Here is a 23,173-nt window from a genome sequence, read left to right as displayed (position 1 = left end):
TCGGAATATCTAACATTAAAATACGTCCAAAAGGTGCTTACTGGAGGACAGTATAAAGGGCGGATTTGTTTTTATTTATGGTTTGTAGTCTATTATGACGTATATATTTTGCGCCACAGCTCCTACAAGGGCCTCTATGGGTGGCTTTTTCTTGCCTTAGTAAATCAGTTTTGATCTTGAGAATTTTGAAATTTAAAAATTTTCCTCATTACATTCATTTGAAAACAATACACCAATGTATTTTTTTTAAACATATTTACATATATTGTTGGCGCGGTGGTTATTTGTACTCTGACAAAATTCTGACGGTGAACTGTCCATGCCTACGTCTTATTTACGCGACAGAGTCCCTCTCGGACCCCGTAAAGAAGTAAGTTCGTGATGGATTCGAAATCTCGACGCAGGACCAAGTCCAGAAGTCGGAGTAGAGATAGGCGAAACAAGGCTAAAATAAGCAGATCGCGGTCTCCAGAAAAGAGGAGAGCCTGTACTAGATCTCCGGACGTCAGAAGAGCCGCCCGTGGACCAGCCAGATCCAGCAGCAGCAGCGGGGCCTCAAATCATGGATCTCCAGTCCGACGTCGGCCTCAGCACTGGAACCGTTCCGGGTCCGGCAGCGGCTCGGAAGCCGACAGGAGGCAAAGAAAGCACCGTCGGAGCAGCAGGTCGAAGGATCGATCATCAAGGTAAGGTCTAAATTATTAAGTTCACACATGTCCTTTTTTGATAACTTCATAGTGTGAAGGTGTTCTTTAGAAGTGAAACAACAACAACACCCAGGCAATAACAGTATGTTTTAGACTTCAATATCCTTTAACTCAGGTTGTTACCTTAATTACTAGTAGTCTTCTGCACAAGGTGGCAAAGTACAACACGAGTGTTGCTAAGAACATGGACTTGATCATTTTGATATTTCATTTATGCTGTTGATTTGGTCATTCTGCCCCTCTACAGTACTAGTCTGCAGCAGCGGCTCAGAGCTTGTGCTACTTATGGTGTCAAGTATGACATTTAATTTAACCCTCAAGAGTGTTGTTGTGTTTGTTACAACTAAGGAGGATCAGAAGCTTAATGTTCCATCTTTTGATTTGAATGAGGTAGGTAGGCAAAGATGTGAAGCGCCATTGCTGCGAGTTGTACATGCAAGCAAATATGTTGGGTTGGCATGTAACTTTTACACGTGCATAGATGAAGCTAAAGGGGCAGTTTTATAAGGTTATTGTACCTCTTTTTATGCGGCTCATTTGAGGTGTAATTGCACTAAAGCCATGATGAAAAAAATTTTAAGGCTGCTTTTCAGAATGCATTTAGAATTTTCCTCAGGCTTCCACGATGAACATCTGCAAATCAAGTGTTTGTTAATGTTAATGTGGTTACTGAGGAACTATATGTATAAATGCATGTGCCATTTGAATGGATCAAATATTTCATAGTAATTTCTTTGACTGATTTGCAAAGCTTTGACACGTCCAGCCCGACTCTTCTGTAAATTTAATTAGACTCACCCAAGATATAGTTTGTCACCTCTAGACCAAGATGTTATGGTCTGGATTTTGTTGTAAATCGTTATTACGCAATTTAAAATCTGCCCTCTCAATAACAAGCTTTCACTGACACATGCCTCTGGTGACATCACATAAGACAACTGATCATATGAGTTCATATATGTGCTTCTTGTTTTTCAACTTTATTTGGATGGGTTTGATGACATTTCCCCCTCAAAGGGGTTTACTTTTGTTCTGTGCTACTAAAGCAAGACACCTGAGCTGTGTATGACAGCACTGCATGGATTTCAGGCCAGAAAATTGGCAAAAACAAAACCCAGACAAGGGGTTTGTAAAGCTTACTTCATCATGATTTAAATGATTGTTTTTGCTCTCAGCCCTGATTCAGATAATTCCAAGATAAGGAGGAGAAGGAAGGAGATGGAGAACCATAGATCTTGTGAGAGAAGAAAGGGAAGGTCCCAGTCCGACTCGAACTCGAGCGATAGAAGCAGCGACAGAGAGAGGAGGAGAAGAAGAAAAAGTCTCGAACGAGGGAGTCCAGTAAGAAGCAGAGTGATACGAGAGCGGGACAAAGAGCAATTGAAGAGCAACAGCAGGGACCGGGAAAGGACAAGAGACGGAAGCAGGGAGAGGAAGAAGAGTAAAGACAGGGAGCGAAGAAGAAGCAAACGGAGCAAAGAGAGGGCTGATGGGAGCAGAGTGAGGCGGGGATCCAGTTTGTCTGACTCTTCAGAAAGTTCAGATTCAGACAACGAGAACCTTGCTGTCAATGAGAAAGAGGAGAGGAAGAAACAGAAGGACCTGATGAAAGCCCTGGAGACGCCAGAGGAGAAGAGAGCCAGAAGGCTGGCGAAGAAAGAAGCAAAGGAGAAGAAGAGAAGAGAAAAGATGGGCTGGAGCGAAGAATACATGGGATACACCAATGCAGACAACCCATTTGGAGACAACAACCTGTTAGGCACATTCAAATGGCAGAAAGTGAGTTCTTTACTGAGAGGCATGACCCATTATGTTTAAACCTAAACATTGTTTGATATCATGGTTCTTTACTGTGTTTGTGCTTCAGGCTCTGGATAAGAAGGGCATCGGGCATTTTAGCGAAAAAGAGCTGAAAGAAAGAAACAAATGCATTCAGGAGGAAAACCGCAGAGAGCTGCAGAAGGTAGGAACAATGAGCGATGCACTCCTCAGGACTGGGAGACACTGGAAGCGATATGTTTAATCACACCGGCTGTGCTCTTATTCAGGTGAAACAGCTGCGACTGGAGCGGGAGCGAGAGAAAGCCATGAGAGAGACGGAGCTGGAGATGTTGCAGAGAGAGAAAGAGGCAGAGCACTTCAAAACCTGGGCTGAACAGGAGGACAACTTCCATCTGCAACAGGCCAAACTAAGGCTAGTGTAAAATAACATTTTGGTCAAATTAATTGCAGGAATCTGAACTGTATTTACCTAGTTGTCCAAAAATGTCTATTTAGGTCTAAGATTAGAATTCGTGATGGCCGTGCAAAACCCATTGACCTATTGGCGAAGTACATCAGTGCAGAGGACGATGATCTGGCTGTGGAGATGCATGAACCGTACACGTTCCTCAATGGACTGACCGTCACCGACATGGATGACCTGCTAGAAGACATAAAGGTCAGTGGTTATGAGCCGGGTGGATTAGAACTCAAATGGACCACATTTTGTCATGGTACAGACCAATACAGAATAACACTTAGTGTAACATTTGTGAAGTGGATGAATTATATGTTATTTGATACTTAAAAAAAAAAACAAAAAAACATCATAAAATTGTGATCTTGTGGGTGTGCTTTTCCTCAGCAGGGGCAGGGCAGCTAGTTAGAGCTGATGTGAAAATGGATGGAGTTAAATGCATGGCACTCATGCAAGAAAACCTGTTAGAGGCTGTTAAAGACTGGGACAGAGAGTCACCCTCCAACAGAACAGCAGCCCTAAACAAGCAGCCAGAGCTACAATGACATGGTTTAGATCAGGGGTCTGCAGCCTGTGGCTCTGGGGCCACATGTGACTTTTCATCCCCTCTCATATAATAGAATGTGATTTATGTGGACACAGCAGAAAGACACCAAAAGGAGCAGGTTAAGCTGCCTGCGTTTGCCCCTTTTTAAATTGTAAAACACTATAAATTCATAGTATATGTTGCGTTTTCAACATTAACTAGCAGAACTTGCTTGATATATACACTCACTGGCCACTTTATTAGGTACACCTGTCCCAGCTGCTCGTTAACGCAAATTTCTAATCAGCCAATCATATGGCAGCAACTCAATGCATTTAGGCCTGTAGACATGGTCAAGATGATCTGCTGCAGTTCAAACCGAGCATCAGAATGGGGAAGAAAGGTCCAATAGAGCACCTTTGGGATGTGGTGGAACCGGAGATTCTCATCATGGATGTACAGCCGACAAATCTGCAGCATCTGTGTGATGCTATCATGTCAATATGGACCAAACTCTCTGAGGAATGTTTCCAGTACCTTGTTGAATCTATGCCACGAAGGATTGAGGCAGTTCTGAAGGCAAAAGGGGGTCCAACCCGGTACTAGCAAGGTGTACCTAAAAAAAAAAAAAAAGTGGCCGATGAGTGTATATAGACTGTCAAGGTATTATATGGTGGGTTCAGATTGACCGCAAATGACGCAATAGGAGCGAAGTGATGTGAAGGATGCGATGCAAACGGAATGATTAGAGCGAATAGAGCAAAGCAAAACCCGCAATGGACGCGAAGCGAATTTTGCTGGAGTTGAAAAATCTCAGCTTTTCTGTTAATTCGCGTCGGGAATCAGTCAGTGCAGTCCCTGCAAAGAAATAAGGGAAAACAATACCTACAATCCACAAACATCACATATATAAAAAAGACAGAAACATTCATGCACACATAGGCTGAAGGAAGGTTTGCTCTGAGAGGTTTGTGGGTGGCTTTGAAAAAAGCCGTTGAAATTTAGTCCTGAAAAGGACTGGTTAATAAGGCACTCATGAAGTTGTGAAGCACACATGTGGCCTTCACACACAGCTTTCTATTGAGCTGAGATTTATTTACTCTCTGAAGACAGATGGACAGGCGTTCTACAGTGGGATACAGGGCCTGTAGTTGGTGTGCCGGATGCCTTAAAGGAAGAAGATCAGCTTAATTACTTTAAATAGTTTATTAACTTGCTTTTTACTTTGCATGTTCTGATATTCTTTATAGTATGTCCCTAAAATCCAACAGAAAATTAATATCAGAACGTAATTGATTTCAGTTGCTAAGAGGAAACAAAGAAAGGGAGTTTTGCACATCTATTAATAACTAGACTTTCAGGGATCACAAACTGGGAAAACACAAGAAAATCACCCAGATCCTATTTATTGAGGAACTTGCATTTTATGCCGGTATATATTTATTTAGTTATTCGTTCATTCTTTGAAATAATAACAGTTTTAAAAGGTAAGAGTTTTGTGGCTCTAAACAGATTTTCTTTACAGGAAAATGGGCAAAAATTACTGTTTAGATCACATAGGTTGCAGTCATGTTGTCTAAAAGCCCAGAACCTCAATACAGACCTAAACTAAATTAAGAAAGAAAAGTTTTAGTTATTTTATTTGTACATTTTTTCTAAGTTTATTTAGGTCTAAAAAATCATGCCATCCATTTGTGTTCTGTCCCCTTTACTCTGATACACTGAAATAAACTGCAACTAGTTGCCTTCAGAAGTCATTTATTACTAAATAGTTGTGTTCAGTTTAATCTCAGTATAAAAACTGTTGCTCTGTGAAGACCTCAGAGGTTTGTTAGAGAACATTTGAACTTGTGTGCCGTCTCCAGTCAATGTTTACTAATCTGAGGTCTCAACAGTAACACAGAGTGTAGATAATCGACATAATTAAGTTTTTCTAGGATCAGGTCTTAGATATCATGTTTTTTCTTTGTCGTGCAGACAGATGTGTTTTAACAGTATGGTGACACATGCTTTAGCTTTACTGTGGCAATGAACTGTGTTTATGGCCATCTGACTCATAGGTGTACATGGAGCTTGAGCAGGGCAAGAATGTGGACTTCTGGAGAGACATGACGACCATCACTGAGGATGAGATCAGCAAGCTGAGGAAACTGGAAGCGTCTGAGAAAGGACCCGGTACAGTTTTGTCTTGTTATTTGCTATGTTGAGATCTTTGTCTTGAGGATTACGTTCAGTTTGTTTTAAGTGTGTGCACTTTGCTGGATTTGTGTAGACCTGATCAGAAAGTACATCTCTGCATGCCTCTGACCCGGCAGTAGCGACCTAGAGATAAAAAGCCATAGATAAAACACTTTAATTGTCTCTGAATGTTCCAGCATGTCATTCCAACAGAGTTTATTCTCTGTATGCTATAGAGTCCATTATCTACAGAACCCCTACTGGGTTCTGTACTCTCACAGAGGGGTTTTTGGGATTGAAAGAATCTTGTTGTCATTTGTGGACATTAAAGCTTTTTATTTAGTTGATCTAACCATTTGTGTCTTTTTTTTTTCCTTTTGAATGTCCCAAACCAACTTGAAGGCTCTTGTTTTTCCTCCTATGGGGGATTTATAGTTTGTTGCGGCCTAAGACGGGGCAGTTAAACAGCGCAACTGTCTCAGTCAGAATCAGTTGCCTGACTTCATGTCTCGTAAATTTTAAAGAAGTGACGGAGAAAAGTTTACATTCTAATCTATATTTTAATTGTTATCCGCTAAGATTTAGTTTCTAAACAAAAATAGGTTGTACATGTTGAAAATCAGTAGCTGCTAAGCGCTTCATGTAATTTAAGCGTAAATATTTCAGAATTCCTTCTTTACTTAATATGTTGGGAGTAAAAAGCCCAAAGAAATTTCCATGCGTGCAGATCCTTGAAGTTATGCTTGTTTTTAACCTTAAGGTGATCGACGTGAGGGCATCAACACAGCTGTTAGCACTGACGTCCAGTCTGTGTTCAAAGGAAAAACCTATAGTCAGCTGCAGGCTCTGCACCTGAACATCGAGGGAAAGATCCGAGTTGGGGGGTCCAATCTTGATATCGGCTACTGGGAGAGTCTGCTGCAGCAAGTCCGGGTCTACATGGCCAGAGCCAGGTGAGAAAATAGCTACACAGCACTAGTGATTTACTCATTTGAAAGCATGCCTATCTGGGTAGAAAATGTTTGCGAAAAAGCTTGGTTTAAGTACATGGTGTTGTTTCTTTTCAATACCCAGGTTGAGAGAACGCCATCAGGATGTGCTGCGTCAGAAACTGTTCAAACTGAAACAAGAACAGGGAGTAGAGAGTGAACCTCTGTTCCCCATCATCAAAGAGGAACCGAGGAGCGACGAAGATGAGTAAGTCTCTGTACCGTGTCTTTCAAAAGTCTTCACCCCTCTTGACTTTTTTGTCTCGTTACAATCGCTACCAAAATATTTTATTGGGATTGTAATGTAAAATTTTGACACGGAAGGAAAATTATGTATTTATGAATTTATTTACAAAAATCTGAACAGGGTGGTGTGCATATCTATTGAGCTGCTTTGAGCCATTACTTGGTGGACCCACCTCCCACTGAAGTTACAGCTACAAGTCTTTGCGGAAATGTTTTTACCATCTTTGCAAATGTAGAGACTGAATATTTTTGCCAGTTTTTTTGGTTTTTTTTGCAAAACGGCTCAAGCTCAGTCAGGTTAGATCCGTGAAGATTGATTTTCAGGCTTGCCACTGATTCTTCTTTGGCCTGGACTTTGACTGGACCATTCTAATGCATGAATATGCTTTGATCTAAACCATTCCACTGCAGCTCTGGCTGTATGTTTAGGTTCAGTGTCCTACTGGAAGATGAACCTCCACTCCAGTCCCAGGTGCTTTGCTTTGCATATTTTTGCTATTTAGATTTTATTTAGGTTTACCAAAGTAAACTGGGTGAAATATAATTTCAATCCACACTTTTCAGATTTTTTTTTTTCGGTAACAAAATGTGAAAACACTGAATCAGTTTCATTCACAATCATGCGTTGCTGTGTTTTATGTCACCTAAAATCCCAATAAAATTCACTGAAGCCTGTGGGAGTAATGTGACAAAGTAAGAAAAACTCCTTTTTAAGTAATTTTAAAAGGATTGTAGATAATTTACATGAAAATAACAATGACTTCAAAAAATGTCTGATACAAAACCTCTCATTGGTTAGCGATGGGGAAAGAACAAAAGGGCAAACAAGGGAAAGGACAGCAGAGGAGAGCGGCCCGTCCACATCTTCCTCTCGAAGAAACAAGAACAGAGAAGCAGAGGAGGATGAAGGGGAAGGCCCTTCCACCTCTAAAGCTGGGAGCCAAGATGAGGAGGGAGGGGAGAAGGATGAGGAGGGGAAGGGTGAGGCGGTGGAGGCTGTGTTGACGGAGGAGGACCTCATCCAGCAGAGCCAGGCAGAGTACGACTCTGGTCGCTACAGTCCCACGCTGCTCACCCTGTCTGAGCTGCCGCTGGACACTCACACCATCACCCCAGAGGAAGATGCACACAGGCTCCAGTTAGCCCGCAGACAGCTTCAAGTCACAGGTATGGCACTTTATGCTCAACACTCCAAATTAACATGGTAGACGTGTCAACATTGGATCAAAAATAAATGAACGTGCGTCTTTCTCTGCATCCCAGGTGACGCTAACGAAAGCGCTGAGGACGCCTTCGTACGTCGAGCCAAAGAAGGGATGGGTAATGACGAGGCCCAGTTCAGCGTGGAGATCCCCGTCTCTGGGAAAATGTACCTGTGGGCGGACAAGTATCGTCCCCGGAAACCCCGTTTCTTTAACAGGGTCCACACGGGCTTTGAGTGGAATAAGTACAACCAGACGCACTACGACTTTGACAACCCGCCGCCCAAGATCGTCCAGGGATATAAGTTTAATATCTTCTACCCTGACCTGATCGACAAGCGTTCCACGCCCCAGTACTTCCTCGAGCCCTGTCCCGACAACAAGGACTTTGGGATTTTGAGGTTCCACGCCGGCCCGCCATACGAGGACATCGCTTTTAAGATTGTGAACAGGGAGTGGGAGTACTCGCACCGACACGGATTCCGCTGTCAGTTTGCCAATGGGATCTTCCAGCTATGGTTCCACTTCAAGAGATATCGGTATAGGAGATAAAAGCTAAATTACCAGCATGGACCAAAATCTCAGGGACCTGATGTTACTCGTGGAAACAGGATGATTTGACTCTATTTACAGCTTTTAGCTGCTTTCACATTAAAGTAGAGCTTTAGCTACAAACTCTTTTGTGTTTTCTGAAAAGTTAACTGTAAATGAGGTCTGCTAAATACACATTAAAGATTTTTTTTCACTTCTTTCTGCTGTTTGCAAGCTTCCATTTATTGGGTTTTCTACTTAAATCTCAAATATAAGATGGAGTCGTGTACAGTGGAGACAATTATTGTAAATGTCAAGATTTTTCTTCTTTAAATATATATTTAATAGGGGCTATTTACATGAAATTAAGTATTACACTAATAGAAAGAAATCAAATTAATTTGGTCCATAAAATATGATATGTTGAATAAGTTTGCACAGTATATTGCAGATATATCGTCATTGCAATATCAGTGTGTGCAATATTAAAATTTGGAATGCAATATTTGCTGGCTAATTCATTCCAAGTGTCACGAATACACATTTTGCATGCCAGTCAGATATTCAGCCTTTCGGACTAAGTCTCACAGCCGTAGATGCTTACATCTGTCACAGATTACAGTGCTAAAAGTCACAGTGGGTTGGAAGTACGCCAGAAAGACCGGCGGAGTGAAGAAAATGTGGATTTATGGCAATTCATTGTAGTTTCCAATTAGTTATTGTAGGATTTTTGGATATCGTGCTAATGTTATGTGGAAAAATTGGAATGACACAGAGAAGTATTGAACAAAAGTATTTATATATATTTTTTTTACTTCCTGTATGGAGAAGCTAGTCGTAAGGAGTGTTTAGGTGTGATTTCTGACCCATTCTTCTATATAAAGTTTTTGATTTGTAAAGTTTCTAGAGGCCTCTACTATATAAACTCTGACTTTCAGTTCGTTCCTTAGATCTGCTGTTGGACTCAAATCAGATGATTGACTGTGTTGTTCTAGAGGCCATTGCAGTGGAGTTTATTACTTACTTTTTTCTTGGAGAAAACTGTTTCTGCTACTTCCAGGTCTTTCTGCAAATTATGATTATTATGATTATTCTTTTCACTCAATTTTCAGAAATGTTTTGAGAAACACCTGGTTATGGCTGGTTTTTGCTATAATTGGTTCCAGATTATGACCTCAGAGGTCCTTACTGGATCATTCACAAGCTTAGAAATACATTGGTAATTAATAGAGTTCTTCGCAACAATCAGGTTCCAAAGGCCTTGAGAGATCTTCTTGCATCTACCCACCATGACATGTTAATTGTGTGGTACTGTAAACGTTTTTATTGGCCGTTAATTGTGATTAAACTAGCCTATATTTTTTTGCACTGACAGGACAATTGCTTTCTTAATACTGACAGATTCCAGTTATAGTTTTGCTTGAAAAGCAAAACTATACTTTTCTTTGTCTCCAATGCATATTTCTCACATCACTCCACTGTTTTACACGCATCGCTCTATGTGGATCACTTGGGTTGTTACCGACATCTGCTGTAAATTTTCTGTCAGTAAGCCCATTATAAATATATATTTCCTGAGCAACATTTTGACACATTTAATACTTATTGTTGGACTAACATTACAGAACTGAAACTCAAGCTGTCATACATAGAAAACTGATTTACAACTTCACATCTGCTCTTCACATTCATCAAGAGCTCAAGTCTTGCCAAGATGAGGAAAAAAAACTTGTTCAGATTCAGAATTCAAAAATAAAAAACAACTTTATTTCAAAACAATAAACTCTTTCCAGATTGGCAGTTGGGAACAAAGTGCCTCATTTCCATCACCAGTATAAACCCCTGAAAAATAATCAGGACAGTTTTAAAACGCACAAGAAAAAAACAACATAAAACCAGTAAACTTGTGTTAAAATTACTGTGAAAAATTAGAAGTCTTCAAAAAACAGATATGAACTTCCTGTAAACATCTCCTGAATAGAGATCTAAGGTCAACTGAACAAGTGAGTAAAAAAAAGTGAGTCTTAAAACGTAACATTCATTCATCAATCCAAACTGGTAATCACAGTAAAATAGATTATACAGTAGCATGTAGCAGCTATTTGCCCTCCGGTACAAATAGTTGTGCTCCGAATAATGACATAGATTAATTTCACAAGGCCTTAAGCTAAAGCAGAAACAGTCCTCTCAGCATTTTTGGTAAGATTTATGTTAATATAGTGAATTGTTTTCAAAGTACAAAAAAAAAAGAACATTAAACACAAATGGACACAAAAACCTTTAGCAGGGTGTATCCGTAAGAGTGATTGTGTTTCATTTGGTTTAATAAAAAACTTTGCCTTTACTCGGATCGTTGCATTGGTTAAAAAAAAAGAAAAAGCAGAAGGGGTTTATTCTGACAACATAAAACAAATAACACCTGAAGTTAAAAGATTATTTTAACACAGGAAGAGAATCCACAATAGACAAAATAAAGAAGTAAATGCTGAGTGTTTGGTGCCATTATCTGTTGCTCTACAAATCATCCTCTTGAGATTCTAAGAGAAATAAAAGTTTGTTAAAGTAAGAATAAAAGTAAATCCTTCCTACTACAACAAACCCAAAGATCATTTTTATGATCAACAAGAGGAGTTTAGAAGATGGGACTGCATTTTCTACAAGGTATTCACGCTTATGTTTCAGGCTCTTAGCCAATAAAAAGTATCACGCTGGAAATCTTGAAGCAATGGGTCGTCTTTGACCTTAGCTCCTTTAAAGAAAAAAGTTTTCACTGAGTTTTTCAAAGTGACAATTATAGATATAAATTGTAATATAGCAAAAAGTTATTCAATTTCCAATAGGTCACTCATCGTCAGATGATAGTTTAACTTTTGGTGTGTAGGTCGCCTCTGAATCACATGGGGCACCCCCCACCATGGGCTCATTGGGGCTCATGGCCCCCTGATCGTGGGTCTGCTGGGGTTCTTCTTTTGTACGGTCCCAAGGGAGATGCAGGTGGTGCTTGCAAAATATCCAGGTCAAAAGGAGAACCAGACAAACGGCAAGGAGGATGATGACAACTATCAGTCCGGTGTGAGATGGAGCATCGCTCTGAGGCTGAGGAATTGAAGTCAGACCACCCCTGCCAGACCCGTTGGGGTCTATGCTAACCCGGTATTCAGCTACAATGGTGGTGTACACGCCAGTTTTGGATCGCTCCACAGAGAAGCAGCGGTAATGACCCGCATCAATAGCTGAGCCATTTAGGGTGAGCGGGCCATCCTGAGGTGAATGTGGAACATCCTGGTCATCCCGCTTCCAGGTGATTTTTGCCAGGTTGGAAGGTGAAGGACACCTGAGCTCAAATGTCCCTCCAGGCCAGATGGACAGCTGCACAGGCTCAACAGGCCCTGAAATCAAAACCAAAGCTCACAAATGCATTTTATTATTTTAAAGACCCACAACAGACCATGTGGGAATTCTTGTAACCCTCAGCTCCTTTTAAGTGGTAATTCTACACAAGAGAGCACTAACTCACCAGCATCAGGGCAAAGAGAGGCATCTCCTTTCATATTTTGGATTAGCGCTCTAAAAAAAAAAGTTTAAATACTAGTTTAGTTTAAAATGAACAGTTGCAGTGCCTTATAATTTTTTAATACCCCTCGAACCTTTTAACATTGTCTCATTAAACCATAAAATTTTGTTTTATTAATAATTTTCTAATAAACTAATACAAAGTAGCACATGATTGTGAGCTGGAAGGGAAACCACCCACTGTTTGTAAACTTATGTCCGCGTAACTACAGCTGCGTGCAATTTTATCCCGCCCCTTATAGCCTACCCCAAATAAATTCCAGTGCAACCATCTGCCTTTAAAAGTCATATAATATTTAAACAGAGTCAACCTGCCTTTAATTTAACCTCAGTCTAAATCCAATTGCTATGTGGAGATCTAGAGGTTTGTTAGAAAACAGTCAACAAACAGCATTATGAAGACCAAGGAAACAGCAGGCATGTCAGGGAGAAAGTTCCAGAGATTCAAAGCAGGGACAGGATGTAAAACACCATTTCAGGCTTTGAGCATTGCGTAGAGCATTGTTCAATTAGTTATCTGAAAAAGGAAAGACACAGCTGCAAACCTAGCAAGACACAGTGATCTGCCTGAACTGACAGAGGATTAATCTGAGAAGCTGATGGTAACTCTAAGGAGCGGGAAAGATCCATAGCTCAGGTTAAAGAATATGGCGATAGGACAACTATTAGTCATGCACTTCATAAATCAAGCATTTATGGAAGACTGGAAGGAGAAAAGCTTCAGATACTTTGCAGAGGTTTAATTATTTCAGTTTCCAGATGTTCAAAACTGGTCGAAACCAGGTGGGGTTTTCAGATTTCTATTTACAAAAAGGTTGTATCCTAAAACCTTGGATCCTTTTCCTTCCACTTCACAATTAAGCAAAACTTTGTGTTGGTCTATCCCATAAAATCTCATTAAACTACATTGAGGCTTGTGATTTTCAGATGACAAAATGTACTAAGTTTAAGGGGTATGAATACTTTTGCAAGGGACGGTATAAACTGTGTCCTGTGCATGTTTGGAGTGCTGCCTACCTCTGTGGACTCGGAAAAGAAACACATTTCCCCTCATCAGTGTCCCATCCACAGTATGGATCTCTGGCTAAAACACAGTCTATGCAGGTTGAGGACCTCTCACAGTTAGCTGGTGGTATTTGTACTACACGGAGGTCTGAGCCAGCGTACATTTGACCCTGAACAAAAACAATCAAAGCAAACATGTCTGTGTACTGTGAACCTGAGTAGTGATTTTAAAGTGGGGATAATTTCAGTGCTGTGGCTTTAGATTACCGTTTCATTGGAAAACTTGAGAACCTTGATTGGCTGAGGAGGGAAGAAGAGCTGGACTTCTTCTATGATAAACATCTCTCCATCGTTGTAGTTCAAAGCCTTCAGCAGTGTACCTTGGTCTTTTTGAAATAAAACAACACGTGTTTGGGAACTAATAGGAGAGCCTTGGTTTAAACAGAAAGTAGACATGCATACTGGAGGTGGACACAAGCACGCACCTGTGCCTATGAACATGACGTTGTACTTTTCACCATCCAAAGCTTGCACTTGGTTCACTATGATCTGTGTGAATGCGGCTCCCCTTCGACTCAGCACAGGTCTGCCTCCTATTGGCTCAATAGCCTGGTCCATGAGCGGCTTGTCTCGGATAAATTGAAGGGTCTTGTCTGGGAGGTCCAGGGTCTGAGTTATGCCCAGTTTACGAGCCTCATTGTTTATGCACTTGTGAAGGAGGAAGGAGAAAAAGAAAGGGAGCACAACACAGTCAATGGTTCAAGAGGAATTGGCTTCCTGCTGGGTCCACTCGTAAAAAAGAACACAGCGTCGCATTGAAATTCTGCTTTGCTCCAAACACTTCACACACGTTTTGAACTAAAGGTAGACTCACAGCTCCAGGACGAGGCACTGGGATCTCTCCGCTGAATATCACCCACTTTACAAAAGAGGTTTCTACAGAGGCCGGTGTCTTGTACTTCCCCTCTGAGAAAACTTTGCTGATGTCAGACATGTGGTACGCACACACTACAGACATTTTGGGTGTATGCCTGAAACACATAAAGAGAAATCCAAAGGTACCTAAGTGTTAAAACCCAACCACAAAGAACATGGTGACTGTTGTTGAACACATACGACTGCGGGGTGAAGATGGCGTAAAAAATGCACTCCTTCCAGTGCAGAGAGGAGTCACACAGGCGGTATGAGTCCTGGATAATGTAAGGCAAATGGGAGCCTGGAACTGGACAATCCAATCTGGCTTTAAGGAAGGATGTCCATTTCTTCTGCAACGTCCTCCGACCTCCGAGATCCCCCTATGGGCACAAACGAAGTCTGTTACAACACAAGGTCAAATGGAAACAGGGACAGAGGGGATGGATGATCAAGGAGTGGAAAAGGCAGAACTAGCGCAGCAGAGGAAGTGCTGTTTATGTGGGATTGTTGTTGAAGTTACCTTGCACACACGGGCCACGCGGGACACCGCCAGTTTTCTGTAGCAGTCGAACTCCACAGCTGTCTCACTGAAGAAGAGGTAGACCTTGTCGTCATCTCCGTCCTCGCTCTGCACACTCTCTGGCATCCAAGCCATGGAAACAAAGTTGGGGTCTAGAATAGCAGAAACCAAAAATATCTTGACTGCAAATTTTCAAGGTGAAAAGGTTCCCTTAATCACCTTGGACACAATAAAAATGCTCTTTTAACACCAGCCATGTATCATTAGGGTTTTTTTGTTAAACATTTTTTATGATTAACATTAACTTCAGTCCTCATCATGCAGAACAAAAAATTGCCTTTTTAATCCGTTAAATTATAGTTTTAGCGATTCAAGACACTCTTTGAGTGCAAACAGGAATGTTGTTCTTTTAAAAAATGTGGGACAAAAATGCTGAGGGGACCCAGATTGTTTTGTTTAGCTTGAAAAAAGCATATGAAAATTTGAATGCAGCCCCAAATTAAAATGCACCCAAAAAAATACACTATGTGGCCAATATTTAGTGCCCCTGCATCAACACAGCTAAAGTTCAGTAAAAAGCACTTAGGAGCGCTTAGGTTCCATGTTACCATAAAGCCAGGAGGTTTTAATCTCAGTACGTATGGACCCAGAAGAGCTGCGCATCAGGACGGGCTCAGAGCCGAGGAAGTTCATGGACGTGGCTGAGTAGAGGTCATCCTCTGCAAGGAAGAGATTCTCATAAAAACATCAATGGCGCTTTAGAAGTCTCCCCAAACCTTTCGTGATTCATAATTTCTACTCACCTAGCATTATGGAAGCATGCTTTTGGAACGGATCAAATGGGCACTTTCCTTTGCCATCCTCCTCTGCATTTTTAAAAACCAAATTTCCATCTGTATAAGACTGGAACAAGAAACAGTGACTGTTGGACCTTGCCCCTATTCTGTAAGTCCTCAAGATAATAAGGATGAAAAAAAAAAAAACATTACAGCAGCTTTGAACTTATCTTACCATGTGGCCACATGCTGGGTCAAAAGCATTGGTTCCACACACGTACATTTTACCATCCTTCATCTTATGGAGTATTCTAATATAGTTCTTGCACTCTCTCTGGAAATGTCAATTTAAATAGATATACAAATTATGCATTAAGTTATAAATGATGCAACATGCCAGCTGTAACTAAAACAACCAACCTCTGCATTCTTTCCTTTTTTCACGCATTCCGCCACTTGCTTTTGAGAAACTTCCCATTTAATCTACAAAGAAAAAACAAAAAAAACAAAAAAAAAACCCAAAAGACAGATTGTTGTTAGTTTTAATGTATTTAATTTTTATTTGACATAAAATCATATATTTTTTTTCCAACCATAGCAATGATTGCCAGCATATGTTTAGCTGCTTGCATGATTCTCTTTGAAATTTGAAAGTGTTTTGAGGAAACATGAAGAGATCATTTTGGATGGATCCAAATATGGGGCAATTCTGGAAGAAAATCTGTTAGAGGGTGCAAAGGACTGGTGCAGAGGTTCACCTTCCATTATGATAATGACCCTAAACATGCAGCCAGAGCTGCAATTGAATGGTTTAGATCAGTGAATCTCTAACATGTATCACCTCTGCAAATGTTATATTCTCCAAGCACCAACACACTGATGGACATTTTAAAGCAGTAATGCAACATTACCTGGTTTGATTCAATTTCACAAAGAAAAAAAAAAGAGAGAGAAAGAATTATCAAACTGGCACTGCACATTTGATTAAAGTCTGCAGATTAATTTTCCATTCCATTTTACCTCAAAATCCCAATTTGTAAATTCCAAGTTGGAAAAGAAGAGGATGGCTCTCTGATGTTGGAAATCCGTGTGAGCTTCTCACCAACCCCACACTCAAAATCCAATTTAGCCGTTGCATGTTTAAAAACACCGTGATGGCTGTGGTAATTAACCATTTATTTGCACATCTGTCAATTTGTTCCCAAATGCTGGTTTGACATGTAGTAGAGAATAACCGCTGTTAGTGAGCTTGTTCTTTCAGCACTTGAATATTTTGGACCAAAATTAATCAAAACTCCTGGCAGATTAGGGATTGATCATTTTATGATTTTATATTTTAAATTTTAATTAGCCAACATGAAGCGGCCCGGCCAGAATCCCAACCTGAATTTGATACAGAATTTGTGAAAGGAAGAGCAAAAGATTAGGGTGATGGCAAGGAGGCCTTCTAATCATAAAGACCAGGAGCTCATCACCAAAATACTACTGGAACAATGCCAAACACTATATTATAACGAATTATAAGAAGAGTTTGATTGCTTTAATGCCAACAAAAAAAAAGATCCATTGAGTATTGAGAAGGGTATAGATTATTTTCTATACATGCCACTCTTTATTCCTTTGGTGTTGTTTCATTATCCTTTTGGAGGTTTCTGTCTCATTTTTGCATCTAAAACAAACTTATTAGTTGAATGAAAATAATTTAAAATCTAAATCTGCCAGTGGTATGAATAATTTTGGCCTTAACTATTAATGCAATGAAATACTGTTGAAAAAAATACAGAATGCAAGCTAAAAACTATTAGCTTATTTTTACCTCTGCCTTCCTCCCTCCCTGTTGGATGGAGTAAGGGGGAGTCAGGTTTAGCCAGTTATGGTTGAGGTGCAAACACACCCTCCATTTCTGCTACCTGTATGACCCCTTCTCTTTTCCAATGGTTATAATCAGTCTGACAGAGGGAGGTATCCTCAATCCTTGTGGTTTTTAGTATAACAACCAGCGGGCTCTACATGGACACACTTTATCAGTGCATTATTTTACTTCGTACCTCTTCACATAGCCCGTTCTAAAATGGCCAAACTCTAAAACTCAGTAGTTTAATCTAACCTAACCTAACCTAACCTCCCCCAACAACCCTATACCATTCCAAACCCATTGTGAAGTACCTTGAGACAACGTGTTGTGTATTGGCGCTATATAAATAAAACTGAGTTGAGTTATATTGATAATAGTAACTGGACCGCCACCGAGCTCAACAGTTAGCATTTCCCACTGTTTTCCTGAGAACGAAGTTCACCATGGATACATTTGCTTTGTATTGGAGTAATAGGAGTTTTCTAGACTTTTTCCACTACACTTCACTATTCAGTAATTTCAGTTTGAAGTAATGTAATGTCTTTTAACAACTCAACTTTTGTTGGTTTGTGCTCATTATTTTTTTTATTTTAATATTTTTGTGGTACTGGTGGCCTTTATTTTTGTTACTTTTCCAAAATATTTAGACAGGAAGTGGGGTTCAGAAAGAGGAAGACATGCGACATTGGTCTCCGTGGTCGGGACTCGAACCCAGGATGACAGTGTCGAGGACCGAGGCCTCCGTATATTAGTTCTCTACAGCTGTGCTGCGCGCCACACATTTGCTTATTAGCTTTACATCAGTTATTCAGTCCTTGATTTACCCTGTAGATGATGCACACCAAAATTCCATCGACCCCCGGTGGTACTTGATTGGCCACAGTTTGAAACTCATGGGTTTAGATCAAAGCATGCTCAGATGATGGAATAGCCCAGTTAAAGCCCAGACCTAAACACAATAGACCTGAAAACTGATTTTCACTGATGGTCTCCATAGAATCTGACCCACCTTGAGCTACAAAGAACAATGTGCAGAAAATCTTAGACACTAGATGTGCAGAGCAGGTAGAGATATACCTCAAAATACTTGCAGCTGTATATACAAAATAACACTACTATACATGTAGTACTACATAGTATCAACTTAGGGGGGCTTAATACAAATGAATGCCACACTTTTCATATTTGTATTAATAAAATGTTTTTTTAAAACCATGCAACCAAAATTTGAAAATGTTCAAGGTGTATGAATATTTTTGCAAAGCACTGCATGTATTAGAATCAGTCTCCACAGAACCCTGTTAGTAATATAGTTTTCATTTTAAGGAGAATCGGTTTGGTTGTTTTTTTTTTTACATAATTTGCTTGAATAAAAACAACAACAAAAGTGTCCTTACTGAAGTAATTTTCTTGGAGATGTTTCTGAGGTTGAGAGCGAACACTGCCTCCCTGGCACCCACCACCAACAAGTCCAGGTCTTCTCTTAACAGCATGGTTGAGTAGTTGAACACACTCTCCTCCCAAAACAGAAGGGCATTGTTGCCTAGAGACAGTAGAGTCCTTAACTCGGCATTATACCAGTGAATCAGTCCAAACTTACACCATGCAGGCCAACATAAGCTGACGCACTTAAAAACCAAGGTTACAGAAGAAGAAAGAGCAACACTCACTGTGATAGGGGACAGATCTGCGTGGGACACAGTCCAGCGGTAAGTCCTCCACAAGCATCAAGGCTGCGGGCAGCAGCAGCCCGAAGACACTGAGGGACAGCAGCGGATGCATGGCTCCCTTTGTTCAATCTAAGAGGAATTTGGGGCTTTATTGTTTCCAAAACAGTCATTCATACAGAGATAAAGACAGCAAGGGGCATCTGTGACGTGATGAAGTCTGCAGGGCGCTGGCCCCATCACTGGCCCCACTCAGCAGGTCTTCCATGGTGAGACGGATGGCACAGACTGAAGACACAAAGCCAATGAAGGCTGAAAGAGAGAGATGCATGAATATCACTATGAATACGCAACATTTCAGACCTGAGACAGAGGAGGCCGAAAAATGTGTTCAGCAAAAGACCAAACACAGGATGTAAAACAAAAAAAGGGTAGAGTGAGCTAAAGTCAGCACAGCAGTAATTCTGTCAGAGCCATAGTGATGTTAATGCAGAGCCATTAAAAGCCGTCAGCAGGGTGCAGGGATGTCAGCCTTAACTCTCCTGCAGCACAGAGCACTATAACACAGAGTTTCTCATAGAGCAAAATAGGTTTTACCTCAGGAATGTTGCAAGAAGCTCTTCCAAAATGTCTAAATGCTCACACAGGACACTCAGAGGTTTGACAGTCATTACATCAATAAAACACCAAAACCACAAACTGTCTATGTTCAGAAAAAAAAGTTCTGGCCTAGCTCAGCGTTGGTTACACTGCATTTATTTTACTAGCTGTGTTTTTCTGAGGCATCTGTCTGGTTGTAGTGCCAATTCCTGCTGAGTGGGTGTGTGCGGTTGTGGTGTAGGTGTTTGGGGTTGTACCGATGAGCCTCAGCATGTCAGAGAATGCGGGCCTGAAGACATGTTTCCACATATTGTGGAGCAAAGCCAGTTTCACTCAACATCACTCAGCACGCACAAACATGCACACGGCACCGTGGTGGTTTTATGCACCAAAAATGGTGATAAGTGGAGGGGCCCCTTGTTATAATTTGAATTTAAGATCTACACGAATAAAAAAATAATAAAATAAATCACAACTTAATAATTGAGTTATACATATAAAATGTAATAGTTTAAGCAAATTAATTATGACTTAGCACTTAGACTTAATTTGGGGTTTTTCCAGCTCATGCATGTAACTTCAGTGCTTTTACACCTAGGTTACCTGACTTTCAAAGGCTTTCTACAGTAAACAGTAAGCTTTATGACAGATACTGATGACAGGTTTTAGCCTATATGGCATAACTATTAAAATAATCAGGTCACACTGTTGCTCTCCTTAAATTGTCTCAGGGCAGTAAGAGCAAAGACCAACAGGCCAAGTTACAGCCATTATCCCAGAGCTGATGCATCAGTTAAGACCTCACACACTTGAATGTATTGTCACTTAAGTGGGAAAGTACAAAATGGGGGAAAGAGTAGTTTATGAAATTTTTTACTTGCGTTGGACTTTTTTTTTTTTTTTTTTGCATTGTTTTGAATGGATTTCATCACTTTTTTATTTGTTCTTTAATATAATTCATATTGTTTTGTTTTTATTTATCTCTACAGAGGACAAACATCATGGAATGTTGTTACTGTCCCTGTGCCCAACAATGACAACAAAACTTGAACTATTATTACTAAATCCCTGTTTTCAATACAAACCTTTTAAATTTTATACTAATAATTGATATTGATTAAGTAACTTGTAGTAGATAATATAACTACAGTAGCTTGATTTTTAATTACCTAAATAACTGCCTGGCTTTAAACTTTATTTAGGCCACTAGGCAGTTCTGACATGCATAATTTTTTGAGAGGTTGCTTTCCTGCATCACGGGATTTGTAGTTTTGTCACCGCATAATAGCAACCACATTCCTCAGCCAGAACAACAAATCAAACAAACAAATAACATCAGGGCAATTTAGAAACATTTTATGGAAAAAGACAAATGAAAATACATTCATTTGGGCCAGAAATGAATGTAATTTAGAGCCCATAATTAAAAAGACCTATTTAAGACTTTCTAAGGCCATAAAATAACCGTAGTGATACCTTTCAGAAACCCTGATTAAGTTTAAATATGCTGCCCTTTAAGTTTCAATATGGGCAGCACCTTTTCAGGTACACTTTCAAGTCTACAGCAATGAAGTCTTTGCAAGAAAGAAATTAACCTGAGTGAAACCAAACGCACACAACCGCGGCGGACATTTGAACGTACCTTTTACGATGTGTGAGTCCAGTGTGCGGCTTCCCTGTCCGTCTAGGAGAAAAGCGCTTCTCTGACGCTTCCGCAGCCCGTCCTGTTCTTTCCCAGGCGGGTCTTTATGAACACACAAACACACAAAAGCCTCTCTGCGCTCACATCCAGCGGTAAAAGAAGGGATGTGGATAGCTGGTAGTAGTTTCTTCTCCCTCGCTTTTTATTTTTTGTCGCTTCCTTCAGACTGCCGTTGAGGCGGCGACTGAAGGCGCTGACCTCTCTGATTTAACCAAGTTCTCATTGCTCACAGTTACCGGTATCAAACGCTAGAGGGCGACGTTGCAGACAATGCAGCCGGAGGGATAAAGCGTCAACAGGTGTTGTTCCAAAAAATGATGAAAACTGGTCGGGCGAGATCGGGCACGCACCCGCGAAGGAGCGCGTCGCGGGAGTGCGCTCAGCCTGTTTGAGTGTCTAGTGCAGAGGTTATTAACTGGCGGACCGCGGTCCGGACCCACAAGCTGTCCCATCCGGACCCATACCTACCGAAAATTAGAGGGGTAATATTTAAAACTTGACGGGCGCTTTTATTTTGACTTGCGCGGCTTTTATAGACTTTACGGCAGCGTGTTAGTGTATACGGAAAAGGACAGACCAATCGCACGGCAGTTAATCCACACCACGTGATACCTCTCAGCCAAACAAGTCTGTGCATTCCTGGCGGTAAATATAGCGACTGCAGCAAGTGCAGAGAAGTCAGTTTAGAAGGAAGCCAAGTCACACACGAAAAGATGAGAGAAACAAAAGGAGAAAGTTGAGGAGATACAGACAGCCGCGTCATAGAAAGTAGACAAAGAGACAAGTGAGACGAAGGAAGGGAGAGTAACAACTGCGCCAGAGAAAGGAAGTCAGGATAGTGCTGCAAAGAGTTGAACGAGACGGGTGGAACAAAGAAACAAAAAGGAACAGATGGCGCTTTCTAAAGAAAGAAAAGTGGACAGTGAAAATAGGATCTTTACTCCGGAATGGACAGACTCATTTTTATTCATCCTTCCCACTGGAAACACTAAACCAGTGTTTCTCATATGTTCAGAATCCGTAGCACTTATTAAAAGTGCCAATGTGAAAGGTCATTATGAAACAAAGCATAAATGTTTTGAACATACATACCCAGTCAAACCTGAAGCAAGAGCGCCAAAAATAAGTTGTCTGAGAGCCCAGTATGAGCTGTCCACCTGGATCCTGAACCACACTTTCACTGCCCAACAACGAGCTCATGAATGTTCCCTTAGAGCTGCTTGGATTTTGAGTCAACACAAAAAGGCATTTACTGAGGCAGGGCTTATCAAATAATGCATGAGGGCAGTAGCTGAAACACTACTTGAAGGGAAACAAAAACAAAAGCTGTGATAAAATAAAGCAAATTCCCCTATCAGCATCATCTGCAACAAAAAGGTGAAATATTGTCCCAGGATGTACTATCTCAGTTAAAAGTCATGTGAAAGGCGCCATGTGTCGGCCTAGCTGTGAATGAGTCCACTGACATTTGGGACAACGCTCAGCTATGTCAGGTTTTTCAACACAGACCAGAAAATAGACTGTGAAGACTTGCTAGGCGTCACTCCCCTTCAGACCAGTACGAGAGGAGCGGACATCTACCTGGCCATTAAGGAGATGTTAACAGAAAGAAGAATAGAGCCCCAAAAAATAGTTTCCATAACCACAGATGGAGCTCCTACTATGATAGGTAGAGAAAAAGGAGCTGTTGCAAGACTGAAAGAGGCCAATCCTGATCTAGTAGCATACCATTGTATCATTCACCAGTCTGCCCCCTGCGCATCCTTGTCAGATGAGTATGCTGAAATGATGAATATAATTATGAAAATGATCAATTTTCTCAGGGCATCCTCATCCTACCAGCATCTCATGCTAAGGGAATTCCTCGAAGAAGTTAACACCAATGCTGATGATCTTTTGCTCCACAATAATGTGAGATGGCTAAGCAAAGGGAAGATGTTAG

The 23,173-nt window shown here is 40.8% G+C and overlaps 2 protein-coding genes across 3 annotated transcripts; one reads left to right on the top strand and one right to left on the bottom strand.

Annotated features, from left to right (window-relative positions):
* Positions 1-355: 355 nt before the first annotated feature.
* cactin lies at positions 356-8,836 on the top strand. Its single transcript, XM_047369518.1, has 10 exons — positions 356-686; positions 1,883-2,486; positions 2,575-2,670; positions 2,756-2,901; positions 2,985-3,147; positions 5,533-5,647; positions 6,411-6,603; positions 6,725-6,847; positions 7,685-8,052; positions 8,149-8,836. Exons 1-10 carry the CDS (start codon positions 382-384, stop codon positions 8,637-8,639), a joined length of 2,604 nt encoding a protein of 867 aa, XP_047225474.1. The 5' UTR covers positions 356-381; the 3' UTR covers positions 8,640-8,836.
* Positions 8,837-10,363: 1,527 nt separating this feature from the next.
* sema4e (semaphorin 4e) lies at positions 10,364-21,478 on the bottom strand. Of its 2 annotated transcripts, none has more exons than XM_047367007.1 (15): positions 21,172-21,478; positions 18,933-19,241; positions 18,660-18,805; positions 15,828-15,890; positions 15,643-15,741; positions 15,435-15,534; positions 15,240-15,350; positions 14,632-14,783; positions 14,313-14,491; positions 14,071-14,227; positions 13,682-13,904; positions 13,464-13,582; positions 13,209-13,366; positions 12,136-12,185; positions 10,364-12,007 (listed from the first exon to the last, which is right to left on the bottom strand). In XM_047367007.1, exons 2-15 carry the CDS (start codon positions 19,042-19,044, stop codon positions 11,460-11,462), a joined length of 2,217 nt encoding a protein of 738 aa, XP_047222963.1. In that variant the 5' UTR covers positions 19,045-19,241; positions 21,172-21,478; the 3' UTR covers positions 10,364-11,459. The 2 variants fall into 2 exon arrangements, with proteins under 2 accessions (XP_047222963.1, XP_047222964.1); XM_047367008.1 differs by lacking the exon at positions 21,172-21,478 and adding an exon at positions 19,527-19,725.
* Between the last annotated feature and the right edge of the window lie 1,695 nt (positions 21,479-23,173).

This window comes from Girardinichthys multiradiatus, chromosome 6 (assembly GCF_021462225.1).
Source record: "Girardinichthys multiradiatus isolate DD_20200921_A chromosome 6, DD_fGirMul_XY1, whole genome shotgun sequence".
In the NCBI taxonomy this organism is placed as follows: domain Eukaryota; kingdom Metazoa; phylum Chordata; class Actinopteri; order Cyprinodontiformes; family Goodeidae; genus Girardinichthys; species Girardinichthys multiradiatus.
This window is presented reverse-complemented; position numbering and strand designations above follow the sequence as displayed.